The 15,774-nt window shown below is 37.9% G+C and overlaps 1 protein-coding gene across 2 annotated transcripts in view; it reads right to left on the reverse strand.

Moving 5' to 3' along the window:
* Positions 1-15,774, reverse strand: part of PREX2 (phosphatidylinositol-3,4,5-trisphosphate dependent Rac exchange factor 2) — a 173,320-nt gene that overhangs the window by 20,639 nt on the left and 136,907 nt on the right. For both annotated transcript variants that reach the window (XM_030495245.1, XM_030495237.1), the window contains exons 37-38: positions 9,177-9,243; positions 7,358-7,548 (exon numbers count right to left, since the gene is read on the reverse strand). In XM_030495245.1, coding sequence (XP_030351105.1) covers positions 7,358-7,548; positions 9,177-9,243 — 258 coding nt within the window. The remainder of the gene's footprint in view (positions 1-7,357; positions 7,549-9,176; positions 9,244-15,774) is intronic.

Consider the following 15,774-nt stretch of genomic DNA (forward strand, 5'->3'; position numbering starts at 1 on the left):
ACAGACATTTGGCTTTCCCAGCACAACTGGGCTAAGAAATCTTCATTTCACCCATTTGGTTTCCAAGAAACAGAAGGGGCTGCAGCTGCTCCCAGCCCCTGCCTGCTATTCCCAGTCTCCCATCAGTCATGACAGTATTGATGTGAAGATTAAATACAAGCTTTCAAACATCTGGATCATACCACCCTGAACAAAAGAGGTTAAACCATCTTCTATCACCAGCAGTCCATTTGTTTCTGACTTAGTGTGATTTTTACTAAAGGGCTGCAAATCGACTGGATAGACACACATCTACACTGAAAAATGGAGTTGTAAAAGGGGAAAACAGATTGAAATTGTCAAAGAAATGGATTATTTCGTGACAGTTTAATGTCACCTGAAGAGAAAAATAATTTGAGTTCATGTACACTACCTACAGAGCTGCCATTTGGCAAACTGTGTATCTGTGTTACCAGAGTAAAATGAATCTAAATCATTCAATTCCTTTTCAGGTTTCAGTTAGGATTCCAGCCATCCTACATCCAAAGATGCATCAAAACATCCTGTGGAAAAATGCCCTGAATAGAAATGATGAGTTGAAGCAAATTGGCTTAGTAGTTACCACTGTCAGAGACGCCAAAATGAATTATGTTCTGGCTATGTGAAAAGGAAAAAAAAAAAAAAAAAAAAAAACATGAAAAGGATCCATCTATGCTTAATCTAATGAAAAATTCAAGCTTCTAATCAACATGTAATTTAATGCCATTGTTATTAATACTTTTCCTTCCATACATAAGCTAATCATACCTACATTTGATCACCTTTTAACCAGTTACACTATTAAGTATTCCTTTTTTTCTGCTGTCATTTAAATTAATGCTTATAGAGCAGCTATTATTTACACCAGTGTATGCAACAATTAAAGACTTCAGTGTTAGTCACTTTGGGGTAAACATTTTTTGGGGGTATTCCTCTATAATTACTAGTGATGGCTGAGTAATATGCACCAATTCTGAAGAGTAACTCAAAAAAGAAAATAGGCCACAATAAACCTAAAAATGAGGGGAAACGTTTTTCAGGACTATAAAAAAAAAGCATAAGAAGCACAGGTAGGCCTAACTCAAGACCCTCTCACAATTTCTAAGCTGTTCTTATTGTGGGAATATGTCTCCGTGCAAGTAAAGTTTAAGTTTGCATTCTCTGTGCCTGTATACTGAAACTGCTGGATAGAATTTCATCTCACAGGGAGAGATGGGCTTTAACTTCAGTCCCTTCGTGAAGCAGAGATGTTCCCAGTGTGGCAAGATCGCTACTTTAAATCAGCCTTGGATTGAACTCATCCACTGAAGGTTAGTCCAAAACCTTTGTTATTTTTGCCAACATACAGAAAGTCATTACTCTACACATGAAATGTATTTATTCCATTATGATGGTTCAGTAATCATAAACCATGCTTCAAAAAGTAACTACTGTGGAGGATATTACAACACCACACAGAAATGGATCCAAAAGATTCAAAGTATCCCATGCCTTTCGTTTGCTCATTTCAGTCATACTTGCAAAACCCAACAAAAAAATCTAAAGTGAAGTGAAAACTCATGTTTGCCCATTATCTCTTCTTGTGTGCGGAAAGTCTTTCACATTAAAGGCTTCTTTCCATATAAGCAGGCAAGTAAATCTGATGGAAAATTGCAGTTTACTTCCTGTCCTGTAGTAGTTCAGGTTATTCACTCTCTTACACCTCAACATTAAAGATTTGGACAAGTTTTTACTTTTGGATAGTTCAAGAGGATCTATTCAATTTTTGTTGTAATGTAGCAGTTTTTGTAAGGAAGAATCAGATTCTCCAAAGTCCTGGACTGCAGATATGGCAATACTGTAGGAACTGAAGCACAAGAGAATGATTCTACAGAGCACAGTGATCAAGTTGTGTGTCAACCCTGCTACTAAATGTCTGTAACATTAAAAGGAATCCAAATAGGAAAAAAAAGAACACCTTGAAATCCATACTAGTAGCAACTTAGATCCATCTTACCTGTCTCAGTGCATTTTATGCACTTCTCCATTTTCAGATTGCATTTTACATGAGTGTCTCAGAAATTAAAACATGCAAAAGAACCTTATGACTATAGTCCACATACATACAGAGATAACAAAGCAAAAACGTACAAGATTAACTATGAAAAGCAAATATAGATCACAATAAAAATTATCATCACTGTAGAAACAATGTCTTTGTTTATTTTGTCTTAAGACAAATGCTCACATATTTAACAGTTAGATAACTGTTTCCAAATAGTAACCAGCAAAGAATGAATACTCTACTATCCTAAATTATTTTACAAAAAGAAAAGTTTGTGCCTTAGTAGGTAAAGTATCAGAAAAATAAACTAATTATAGACAGACATAAAACTGCCATTTAAAAAAATAGAAGGGAATCTTGACTAAATGGGAAGGTAGAAGGACTAAAAGTACAGTTTAGACCAGATGGCTGGAGAGGAGCAAGGATTAGTTTTTCATCCTGTGCTTACTTGTCTCCTGAAAGTAGTCCCATCAATCCCAGGAAGCCTTCTTACTGTGGAGCTAATAGGCCAGCCTAAATGTAGCTGCAAAACTTCAAGGAGACTTTTGTTTTGTAACATGCAGTCATTGAGCTCAGAACAAAATTCCCACAGAAAATTTTCTAAAATAACCTAAAAGGAAAAATTCTCATGATAGAATGTCTAAAATATAAATTCAGAGTACCTATTTTTCACCTTGTTTAATTTGATTCACAGAAAGGCAGCTGGCCATGACAGACAGCTTATGGAATTACTCTGCTTTGCTATGAGGAAGATGGAGCAGGTTTAGCTGGATTGCAGGAGCTATGCCAGCTACAGGAGACAGCATAATCAACCCTTGGCAAAACCTGCCTCATCATTCAGCTGAGCGTCTGCCAGCCAGAACCCCACTGCTTGAAGGATGGTAACACTAAGGAGAGACTTTCTAGAGGGGAAATTAAAATTCAGAAAAGAGAATAAGACAGTGATTTTTTTTCTGGGGTTCATCAATACCACAGAATACTTCTTTTCTCTTGATCCTCCAGGAAATGCAAAATTCTAAATAAACTTGGGGTATGTTTCATTTGGATGCTTTAAATGATTCCTTTGAGCCTGTAAGGCCTATGGTCCCTGAATAGACTTCTGCAGCTGCTGCACCTAATTTCATTTTGGCATGGAAAGAGACTAGGACATGTCTGTGCAGTGCAGTCTCCCTCAAGCAGAGCTAACACCATGATTCAGTAAAATTTAGAAGTGCCTTTCATCACCTACATCTGTACAGAGAGACTGCAACTTCAAACAGAACAAATACAAGTAAAAAAAGCAGAGCATTGTTTACAGGGTGACAACTGACTGGCAGGCAGAAACATAATTATGGATGATAAAAAAGGGAAAATAGAAATGCGAGCTATTGATTTCTTGGACTAATTTAGTGCTCTCTTCCTGATGTTGATCGACAAGGCATATTCACTCATGATAATCCATGGGGAGTTTGAAGTATTTGCACATCACTTAGGACAGTGAAGGTTAAAGGGACTTAACCTTAAAGAGACTTTCCCCAAAACTTGTTTTTCTAGTGATTGAAATATATTTGAAAAGAACTGCTGTCTGAAATAGATATAGGATTTCAGGTTCTAATGTAAATTGGTAAATGTATTGTCATAATAAAAATCAAAGCAAAGCAATCACCAGCAATTCAAAATCCCCAGCATTATCTTGGATACTGGGATGAAAATATGAACTCTGGCAAGCTGTTTTAGCCTAGTGCAGTGTAAAAAACAATTTAATATGGATCACAGAGAAGTCAGAAACCAAGACACTGCTGATCCAGAGATCAGCAATCACTGTCAATGCAGACAAAGCTGCTGTTTCATAGTTCTTGGCCCCTTCTCCATTGGACTGCCACCCAGCACCTCCCTCCCAAGCTATCCAGGATTTGCTTCTGGTTAGAAGGAGGGGTGGCAGACCACCCCCACACACCCCCAATAAATCCATTATATATATTATATATATATTTTATATATATGTATTTTATTTTATATATATAAACAAATATATCTATAAAATACCTAATTTGAGAAAACACAGAAAGGCCTCTCCAGTCAGTTCTCTAAGAGACAGATAAATTGAGTAAGGGAAGGTTCATAAATATTTTTTTGGTTAAAGTCTATTAAATATATCTAAATTCTGACAGAATAATGGTTTCCTCAGTTCCCACTTCCCAGGAACAGAAGAAAGATGCTGACCAGCAGAGCACTCTGTACTCTTCCCCCATTACAGACCAATCACAGAAATTAGGGTAAAAATGAGGGAGTTTTTTAAAAGAAGCATACAGAAACCTTGCTCCGAGTTGGTTATTCTTCATTTTCAAGCTGGCAAGAGTGATAAGTGAAGATTATACTTTAAAGATTAACCTGCAAGGACAATTCACATATTTCCCCCATCTGCTTGCCTAGTAGCATCTGTAGATAACACCAGTTTTCAATTCATTTAATATCCATAGCATAGTGTTAAAAAACAGTCATGAGTCCTTGGTCTGGGCCTCCAAAATGTGGATTTCTGCAACTGATAGAAATCAAGCACTTCACAGCAGTTAGTCCCTGAGAACACATGAGGACAGATAAACTGCTGAATACAACCAGAGATAAATACACTCTTACTGAAAATCAGTAGCTTGAACTCTAAGGAACTAACTTACAACTTAAAGAGCAATATTTCACAAGATTTTCTGCCCTGATTAAATAGTATTTAAAAAACAGAAGAAAGAAATCTTCAAGATTGCAGGCAACAAGCAAAATCATGTATGTCTATGGGACTCTATCACATCCAGCATCTTACTCTTCCCACTTCTGTCCTCCTCCCAGGATTTCATGGTGCTGCAAGACAGTTTCATTCTGCAGAGGAGGAAGGGGAATAGGTTCACAAAACCACATCAGAATTAGCAGTAGAAATGTTGGGAACAAAATTCACCCAGCAAGCCTAGTGGCCAGAGACAAAACAAGCTTTCTAGCTGGGCAAAGGCAATTTCAAAATGCCAAGAAGTGGAACCTACTCAGCGCTGGGACTGTAGAGGTGTGGCCTTGGGAGGCCAGCAAGAAAAAAGAGCACACAAAGTCATTTTATATGATTTCAAATTCTAAGGAAAAAACTTCTTCATCCAGTTTGTATGAACAACAGTAACTTCAGGAAACTGTTAAAAAAACTTCCTCAACTTTTACCACTCCAAAAAATAATAGCACAAGAATCCCTTTCTAGTCTCTAAATACATGAGTTTTCTTCTGAACTTTTAGAGATTCAGGGCAAAACCTCTTTGAGTACCTATAAAATCTCAAGTAATGCATTCCTTTCTCCTGTAGGGCCTATCTTAAAATTTCTCTGATAATGACAAGAGTTGATATTTCTCTCTCTGAACAGATGGTAGCCACAAAGGTAGTATTAATGTACAAGTGAAGTAACAGTATCTTGTACAAAAGCTCAAATGGACCCACTTTAAAGCAGAACTAGTCATGCTTTGGAGAAAAGTGTTTTGTACCTTTGCTTTATGTAAATAGGTGATCTTGAATCCTTTAACATCTAGATGGAAACCCACACATAACACATTTAAATCCCATTCCCATTGGTCATAATGAAATGTCTTGAAATCCAATAGGCTGGTTTTCCAATATTTTGTGGGTTTTAAATATACTTAAATAGACATTTAATAGTTCATACCTTCAAATTAGCCCTAGTTTTGAGCAGAATTTGATGAATAATTTATTTTCAGCTAAGATCAGCTCACATTCAGAACCAAACACACCACCTCTTATTCAGTCACCAAATTACTCTTAATAATTTGTGACCCACACACTGTGGGTGGTAGTTCGTTGGGGCTATTAAAGTTGCTCTGACTTTATTCCTAAACTGTAGAATTTTTAGCACAAATACACTGGCCAATCCAGAACTTAATTCATAAAATCATGATGAAACCCAGAGGTAATCTTTTTCAGCTTTACAAAAAAATGGCAGAATTAAGCCCAAAGTCTTTTCTGAACACATAAGACATGAAACTGAAACCAAGATAAAGAGCTGTATAGTTTTGTGGTCTTCTGAAATGACAACTTCATGGCAATCCATGCTATATAGTATTTCCACCTTCATCTGATACAGTGACTAGTGTTAAATAATACAGCCCTTTTCTGTTATTGCCTAAAATGAAGTACAGTATACAGCACGTTATATACACTGGTATCATTGATGGGGAGTAATACAAATAGTCTGTTGCAAACTCTGTTAAAAGAAATGGCAAGCAGTGTTTTTACAGAACTTGTGTTGGCTACATATGGAGTTCCCTGTTTTTCATGCCTGATAATCTGCATTGCAACTATGTTGCTTGCTTTTTTTTTTCTTTTTTATATTTCATCCCCAAAGCTCTTTTAAAGAAAAGACATTACTTAAAAAGAGAAAAAAGCAATGCTCATTCTAACACAATATACTGGTAATCAAACCTGCTAAAATAAGGATTTGCATAAATCAGAAACTACAGAGCCTATTTTTAATATAATGCAACCTGTAATCTACAGTTTGGAATTGTTATAAAAAGAGCAGCTATTTAGCATCAGTTTCCTGGTTATGTTGGGGTTTTATTTGCTGGCATGTTTTTCCCATCTCTAATTCTAATCTTTACATTTTTTTTTGTATAATGTGCCAAAAAGAATTGTTATCTGCCTGGCTGGAACATAAACATATGGGTGGCTTTGATGAATATCATTAAGTACTAGGGACCTCTATGACGCTATGGTCATATCTATACTTGTCTATTAAAATCTCTTAGCATTGATGACAAATATCAGTTGATTATAGCTCAGTTCATTTTTGACAACTTGATAGTTCAGCCTATAGAACCACATGTTCCATAGGCTGAACTTCTAGTTATCATAAGGTACACATGCAAAAATGCATCTCTCTTCCGTTTCATTTTTTTCTTGAAACAAGGTCTATTACAATTTCCCCTAGCATACATGTAAATACAAATTTCATAATTTCTTGCCTGTATTAAGAGTTTACTATAGTAGGTGTTATTCACCTAGGAAACCTTCTTTTTTGTGCTTTAGCAATTAAGATTTCTGTCTTTTACTGACTTGAATGGGAACAATCCATTACAACCGCACAAAGCAAAATCAAATTGGTCATTTCTGTTAATCACTACAAATACACCACAGATCTTCCAAGTGTGTTAGCTATTTAGTCTAAGATATTAGATATTTAGTGTAAGACCACTCTATAAATAAAAAGCAGCAGTCTCTAACCTGCAATGACTGAATAACTGACTGAAACAAAGGGAGAAAAAGAAATTGTCATACCGGTGAACTCCACTGTTGCACATAATGATGTGACAAGCTCCAAGCCTGCTACAGAGTTCGGACGACACTGAAAGCAATCCAACTCCAGAAGCACTGCATGCAGTGTATGCACAGGCAGCGGTGCGCTTGGATCGGATAAAAGACCCTATGAGTCGGTAAAGTTCATCCAAGCAATTGAGAGGCCTCATCAGCTGCAAGAGAGGAAGAGAAAAAGAGATTTAAATACTTGCTTCTGAAAGCACATGAAACGCTGTTTTACAGTACGTCATCACAGATGCAGATGGGACAGCAGAGCTGGCTGAGAGAGGGAAAGCCAAATTCCGTAACATACATACAGAGCAGTCTTCTGTAACATAACCTGTGACATCTTTTCCGAACTTTTCAATTCTTGCCATCCCTGTTTCATTCCCAGTCCTGCCTACAGAGGTGTTTGCACCTCAGTAGACTGCCATTTCCATTAATGGTACTGGCAAAGAAGGGAAGCCATGAAGAGGCAACCTACAACCATAAGCATATACAGGAGGGATGCCAAGACTGTTTAACTAACCGAAAAATCAGCTTGTAAGTAAGACACACTCTCCTTTATTTATGCAAATGTCTTATTCCTAATCCTGACTAACAACATGGAAAAAATCAATTAACAGAAGTGACAAAAACATACTACAAACCAAGAACAGTTAACTTCGTAGCAGGACTTAAATAAACTCAGCATTACTGTACAGAAAATAAATGATCCACCTCGAACACTTCTAGGGATGGGGCAGCCTTCGTGGATGTCCTCCTCCGCTCCTCCCATGCAGTCCAGCATGGATCCAAGAACAGGGAATTATCAGCCTTTTTAACACCCATGCTGGATGATATCAACATAAAATTTCAGTCTGTCATGGGGCTCAGTTGATGACCACTGTATTTCTCAAGCACAGTAGCTCAATCACTTTTCAAGTCAAGTGTAGGCAAGACCTGAGGAAGCTGCAATATGGGCATTAACTCTCCAACAATAAGAGAGAGCATTAAATGAATTTTCAGAGCCCCTGGGATCTCTCAGTCACAGAGATTTAAAGAAAGATGAAAGCATTTTAAGAAAGCCTAAATGAGGAGGTTCAGAACAAAGCCTTCTGAGCAGGATGCTGAAGGAGTATTTAATTTGGAACAGCGCTTCTAGTTTTCAGAACAAAGAATTTCCACCTGCACCTGCTCTCCCCCCACCCTAGCCTTCCCACCTCCCACATGCTCCTGGAGCAATTGCACTGCCCTGAAAGCACAGTGGAAAAGGAAAGTTATGGTTCCTCTTCTCAAATACACTGATATCCTCTTCCTTAGGACTCTTCCTTAGGGACTGTAGTGGTAGGACAAGGGGTAATGGGTTCAAACTTAAACAGGGGAAGTTCAGGTTAGATATAAGGAAGAAGTTCTTTACAGTGAGGGTGGTGAAGGACTGGAATGGGTTGCCCAGGGAGGTTGTGGATGCTCCATCCCTGGCGGTGTTCAAGGCCAGGTTGGACAGAGCCTTGGACCACATGGTTTAGGGCAAGGTGTCCCTGCCCATGGCAGGGGGGTTGGAACTAGATGATCTTAAGGTCCTTTCCAACCCTTACTATTCTATGATTCTATCCTCCAGCCTTTTTGATACAGAACAACATGGCACAATATACCCTTAAAAACACAGGTGGGACAAATTACACAAGAGAGCTCCTCCTTTCCCTGCCCCCTCCCCACTTTAAATAATTCAATTTTTCAATGGAATTAAGAAAGCCTCAGAAAAGGATTACACAGTGTGTAACATGCAGAGTTTAATTAGGCACTTAACATTGTTATTTACCTTATCTATATAAGCTGCTTTAGATGTTGAATTTGGAGGCAAGTTTGACTTATCCAGGTAGAATGCCCTGAAAGAGCAAACATAATATGGCAAAACCTGTTAGTTGCTTAAACTTGTGAGCAAAATGTATGTGACTATTAGGCACCATCCTAAGATTGGATTTATTTTATTTAATTTTTTTTTTATTTCATGCTAAGAGCGGGTCAAGGAATAATACATGGGTAAATAGGCATTATCCCCCTTTCTTTTAAAGTAATAAGGAATATTTTTTTGTTTTGGATACAAAAAACTGTCCCTCTGATGTAAACAATGCCTAAGCTACATGCATTACAAACTTTTTTATATTAGCTGTATCTAACTGCAATAATATAAAACCAGAATGGCAAACATGAAACACAGCACAGAGAGAGGAAATATGCACAAGCTCACAATATAAAAAGAAACAAAAAAGCAAAAACTCTACAAGGGGCAAATATGCATCATAGAAGCAAAATGGCATTTGCAATTTGTGCACTCATGCATGCATGTGCAAGTGCAAAACAAACTGCCTTTCTTTACAATTTCTGCACACCTCTTTGAAAATGAATTAGTGCATGAAAAGGAAAAGCTGAAGAAAACTGTTATATACCTGCAGGACACAAATGCAAGAGAGAAACCGTGCTTACTGTATCAAGTTTATCTATTGTGTACTAAAGCTCATCAACACACATTCTCCCAGTTCCTTCTATAACCTTTCACTTACCGATGAACAGTACCAGAAAAAGTTTCTATAAAATGCCTTATCCATCTAAAATGCCTATCCATCTATAAAATGGACAAATGCAACATGTGCTGTTTTAAAAGACAAAGGTTGGCTAATTTCTGTGTGGCACCAAGGAGGCTGACATTTTCAGCAGAGGGCTTCCATGATAGCTTTCTCCCCTAGAACAGGAAAACTCTTACTCAACACCAGAAAGGAAGAGCTTTAGCAAAGAGCACACAGGCAGAGCAGAGCTTTTCCGTCTCCTTCAACTCAGGAACCCTAGAGGATTTATTTTCTTCTTTATACCTTATAAACAAATTAATTGCTCACCACAAATGAGCTATCCTTAAACATCTCATAGGCAGAGGAAGCGTCTTACATGCCTCTGTGATAAGGCCACAGTTTCTCTGCCTCTGCAGCATCGCTGAAGAGAGAAAAAAATTGTCCCTGCCCATGGCAGGGGGGTTGGACCAGATGATCTTTAAAAGGTTCCTTCCAAGCCAAATCATTCTGTGATTCTCTGATCACAGAATTCATTCTGCTGGTTGAAAAGCTCCTAAAACCTGCTGGGGCAACTGAAAAGAGAAACACCTGGTAGGCTTCCCTGCTTGGATAAGGCATCCAGTGAGAACCAGGCAACAGCTACCACTGCAGCAGTTCTGGCCAAGGTTAAAATAAAACTGAACAAGAAAACCCCACTGAACTATGGAACATGCAAGAAGAAAAAAACAACACAGATTCTCCAGTGGAAACCTGAAGGTTCCACTGATCCAGCTCCACTGCCTGTGCACAAGGAGCAGACCTGACTACAGGTCACAGCTGAGCCACAACATAGGCAGGAACTATGGAGTGTGGTAACCAAATTTGGGTTGCAATAAAATAGGAAAAGAAATGCCCTGAACACTGGAAAGAATGCATCCTTGCATCTTAACTCTCAAATGACAGAATCACCTGGACCCTCCAGTCATTAAAAGACTGATTCATATAACATGCACAGATAAAAATTGCCTTCCCACCTTTTCTTATGGTTTTGTCTGTGAGAGAAGTTATTCATGTTGTTAATACTTGAAGGGCAAGAGAGCAAACTGCAGATCTGAATAGCCTTTTATTCTGCAATAATGTGCAATAAATGAGATGATAAAAAGAAATCCAACCACCTTTAATTCTAGTAGATTTTCTTTCCCATAGCTTTGCAGTTTTGAAAAGCTTCTCCCAAATTTAAGGTTTGAATTTATCCCCTGAGAAAGCACAGCAAAGCTAATCTAGTTCTGTTATTCCATTAAGCCTCTTGCATGATCCAGAATGTACTCTATGTCAGAGGAAGCTGGAGACTATTAGAAGGAAAAGAGGTTTGCAGAGAAAATTACTCATAAATCACTTTGAATGGCCACAGCACATAAAAGCTACCTCAGCAGCAGCAGTCCAACCTTTTTCTTTGTTAGTAAAGCTAAAAAACAAAGCATCACCCTGCCATCCACTGAACATTATCAGACTGAAAGCCTATACTGTTTTTTCCTGCCATGGCACAGGAAAATCTGCTTCACTGAGAGTCTGTTCAGCACTCCCATTCTCTCTGGACTGTTATTTAAGCAAATTCAGCTGCATTAAATGAAACCAGAAACCAAATATAGAACAGTACACACATTAATGGAGTACATGGAAAATAATCAACTCAGGGTACAAAATGAAGCAACATGGACACAAGAATGGGATATACAATTATAGGAATTACTCCATTAATTCAGTCAATTATTCATTAACCTAAAGAACAAACAAAAATCAACTATACACAACATTAATTTTAAATATCAAAATATCCTGTTACAAATGAAACTATCTCCCCCCCTCCCCAATCAGATAACACTCCCAGATGTTTCTCAAGTGCTTTATTTTTATTGCTTTTCATAAAAACTGTCTTCAGTATTTTACAGAACATGACAAACTGTGGACGGCATATAAATTTCCAAAGCACTTCATTTAATTACTAAATGCTTGTTAAGGTCCTTAGTCATATTTTATGGGAAAAGTTAATGGCAATCTTGGCATGGTGCCCAATTTGGACAATATTTTCTAACCCATTTGAAATGAACAAGAATGAAATCATAGTTCTTTGTCTGCAAATGTGATGCTAGTTTTGGCTTACCATTTCTCTAAGCTGTAGCAGGAGAGCCTTGCTTTAAAAAAAAAAAAAAAAAAAAGCTAAAAAATCTAAAAGGCATTAAAACTGTAGGGCATTATTGCTTTGTTCCACTTTTGTAAGATGTTTCCTATTCAACAATGTCAGATAATGTCAGTCTCAGGGAAAACTTTCACTGGAACGAGGTAACAAACATCTTAGGGTTCCACAAGAAAAAAGTATCGTAAGATGAATGTGTTCCCAAGATGTTTTCCCAGAACTTGAATACAAAGGAGATGCAGAAGTATTGATGTTTCCTTCAAGAAACATTTTACAGGGTACCCTCCAAAACTGACCCAGACATGTAAAATCCTGAAAATTTGAAATACTGAAAATTTAACCTAAAGGAGGCTCCAAACCTGTAGAGACACAAATTCCTGAGTAATTTTGTACATGCAAATAATTCAAACAAAGCCAAGTTTCTAATCTTGCTCAGGTTGTTGTTGCAAGAAGCCCATAGGGTAATCCTAAATGTTGATCATCTTCAAAATACAAAAATAGTAAATAAGTGATTGGAAAGGGAGAAGGAGATTGGGCAGGTAACTGGATTATGGCATTAAATAAAAGCAAGTTGGGGGTTCTGCTCTAGAAAGGTTTTGCTTTGATGTTACAGCAGAGAAGAATTTAGTATTTTATATTTTCTTCATCACTGTGGCATGCATATAAATAAATTTGTACTGTCTTTAACAGAGAATAGAAATATATTTTAATTCCACTTGATTTGCAATCACTCGATCACAAGATGTTCAAGATCATGTTGTGATCGGATGAGGGGCAATAGTTTTAAACTAAAAGAGAAGAGATTCAGGCTGGACATGAGGAAAAAATTCTTTACAATGAGAGTGGTAAAATCCTGGCACAGGTTGCCCAGAGAGGTGGCGGATGCCCCATCCCTGGAGACATTCAAGGCCAGGCTGGATATGGTTCTGAGCAACCTGATCTAGCTGAAGATATCCCTGCTCACTGCAGGGGGGTTGGACTAGATGAGCTTTGAAGGTCCCTTCCAACCCAAACTATTCTGTGATTGCTCATCAACATGGCAAATGATACATCAGTACAGAGATGCAGAGCCAGGAAGCGTCAGAGCTAGTGTCCTGAATTCTTTTCTTCAGCTCAAACTACAAAGCAAGTATTTATGACATAGATAAACAATATCTTCATGTATTTGCATATATATGCACACATACTTTGATATTTCTTTAAAAACAATTCTGTGTTGTGCCATCCGGTTGTTAACTACATAGGTGAGCATGTATATAGTGTGCATATTATATATATGTATACGCACGCACTTGGAAATACATTTTTATGTACATATAAAAAAATAAATAAAACTATATATCTATAAAATACATACAAATTCAATTGTTTCTGTAGTACAAAGTATTAATGCAGAAAACTATTTGCTGTCACAGAAAAAAAAAAACCCACCAAACTGTTTTACATGTTTTTTCTACTAAATGGTAAGTCTCAATAAATTACCAAGTATAATTAACCTCTCGGCTCATACTAAGACCTAGTGATTTTAAATAATGTGTCCTAACATCTGTTAGTGATAAAATCTTATGTACAGTGTCACTAGCAGTTAGAGAAAGGTTTAATCATAACAAGAGAAAACCTTCATGACAGTATCATGGTTTTAAATTCCCAAAGAGCATACCTGATAATATTCTCACCTTTCACAAGTGTTGTGCAAACCAAAGTGCAGCGCAGAAAATTTTAATGCTATGGGCTCTGAGCTTACCATGGGTAATTCATATTTCCTGTGTAAGTAACTCAGTAAACCCTTCCTCTGTACTCAGCACTGGTGAGGCTGCACTTTGAATACTATGTTCAGTTCTGGGCCCCTCACTACACGAAAGACATTGAGGTGCTGGAGTGGGTCTAGAGAAGGGCAACAAAGCTGGTGAAGGTCTAGAGACAAGTCCTGTGAGGAGCAGCTATGGGAACTGGGGCTGTTTAGGCTGGGGAAAAGGAGGCTCAGAGGAGACCTTCTCGCTCTCTACAACTACCTGAAAGGAAGTTGTAGCAAGGAGCGTATTGGCCGCTTCTCTCAAGTAACAAGTGACAGGACAAAAGCAAATGGCCTCAAGTTGTGCCATGGGAGGTTTAGATGGGTTATTAGGAAAAATTTCTTCATCAAAAGGGTTGTCAAGTATTGGCACAGGCTGCCCAGGGAAGTGGTTGCGTCACCATCCCTGGAGGTATTTAGAAGACATGTAGATGCAGTGCCTAGGGACATGGTTTAGTGGCAGTGTTAGTTTAACAGCTGGATTCTAAAACCTTAAAGGTCTTTTCCAACCTAAATGATTCTATGATTCCTGGCTTACTCCAGGTACAAAGTGACAAACCAGCTTTTGTCACTCTCTACTGTAAGTGTAAGCGAACAGAACTGTGGGAAACAGTGCAATCTATGGAGAGGAGGATGTGACTATAAAGTGAGACAAGCAAAATACACAGAGTATAACTAGATTTAGTTATGCACAGAAATACCTACAAGTGGGGAATGGTGTTAAGAAAATTTCAAGAAATTAAATTTAAGAGCTTTCTTAGCAACTGTTTGCTTTAGGGGAGTAGACTAGGAGGACAAGTGAGACACAGACTTTCAACCCCAGAAAACCAAATTCCCAAGAAACTGGGCTCTTCAACAGAGGGGATGGTGCTTCAGAGTGCAAACCTGCAGCACCTGGCTAAACTACTGGTACCAATTTGAACTTTCTCCAGACTGTAAAGAAGGCATTTTGAGAAAATTTGCGTTCGGATAAGTACAAATAACTGAGGTGCAAACTAAAGAGGATGCTTGCAAAGAAAGAGCCCTGCTATCCCAGCAGGCATATCACACCCCTACTCTCAAACTTATAAACACACAAGCAGGGGATCATAGAAATGTGAAGACAGAAAATCATGGATGACAAAACCCACTTTTCTTCTACGAATCTCTGCCTACTTCCAAGATCACTTGAAACCAAGCTATTTGTGATGTGAAAGGGAAGCTTTTGGGCCACAGACCAGTTACAGCTGCCTTCCTGCTTCTCCCATCATTATCCAAAAAGCCAAATCCACACTGAATCCATTAGTACTAACTAATTGCTTCCACATTTGCCTTTCAGACAGTAAAAGTCTCCTTTTTGGCTCCTCATATTCCAGACATGAAATACACTGTTAAAAAAAGACAATATGCCAAATAGTCATTGGGTGGTCAGGGTTTCTATTACAGCTACAAGCTATACAAGTTGTGGTCTTGGGCTGGATTCCTATCAGTGATGAGGGGTGAAAGAAAAGGCTCCACCTCTCATCACTGCGGATACACGTTCTCTGCATTTGCAGAGTATAAAGAGAGCAGAATGAACCAGATGTCCAGCTCAGTGAGCAAAGACTCAGTACATATGGTCTACCAAGACACATAATTTTCAATTTCAGAACACTACCTATAATAAATACTGATCATACTTTGTGAAAAGTCTAAAGAAACAATGAAGTTACACTCACAGAAAGAGCATAGTACTGGAAAAGAAAAAAAAAATCAAACATAAATTCAAGCCAGCTGGCAGTATCTGTTAGACCAGCTACACAAATTTAATTTACTTGTCCAGGATTTCTCTATTTGCTCTTTCTTCTTCCTTCACTTAGATGAAATGAATCTTAATTTCTCTTCTACCTAAAATGCTTCTCATTATGTT

This window comes from Strigops habroptila, chromosome 1 (assembly GCF_004027225.2).
Source record: "Strigops habroptila isolate Jane chromosome 1, bStrHab1.2.pri, whole genome shotgun sequence".
NCBI classification, from domain to species: domain Eukaryota; kingdom Metazoa; phylum Chordata; class Aves; order Psittaciformes; family Psittacidae; genus Strigops; species Strigops habroptila.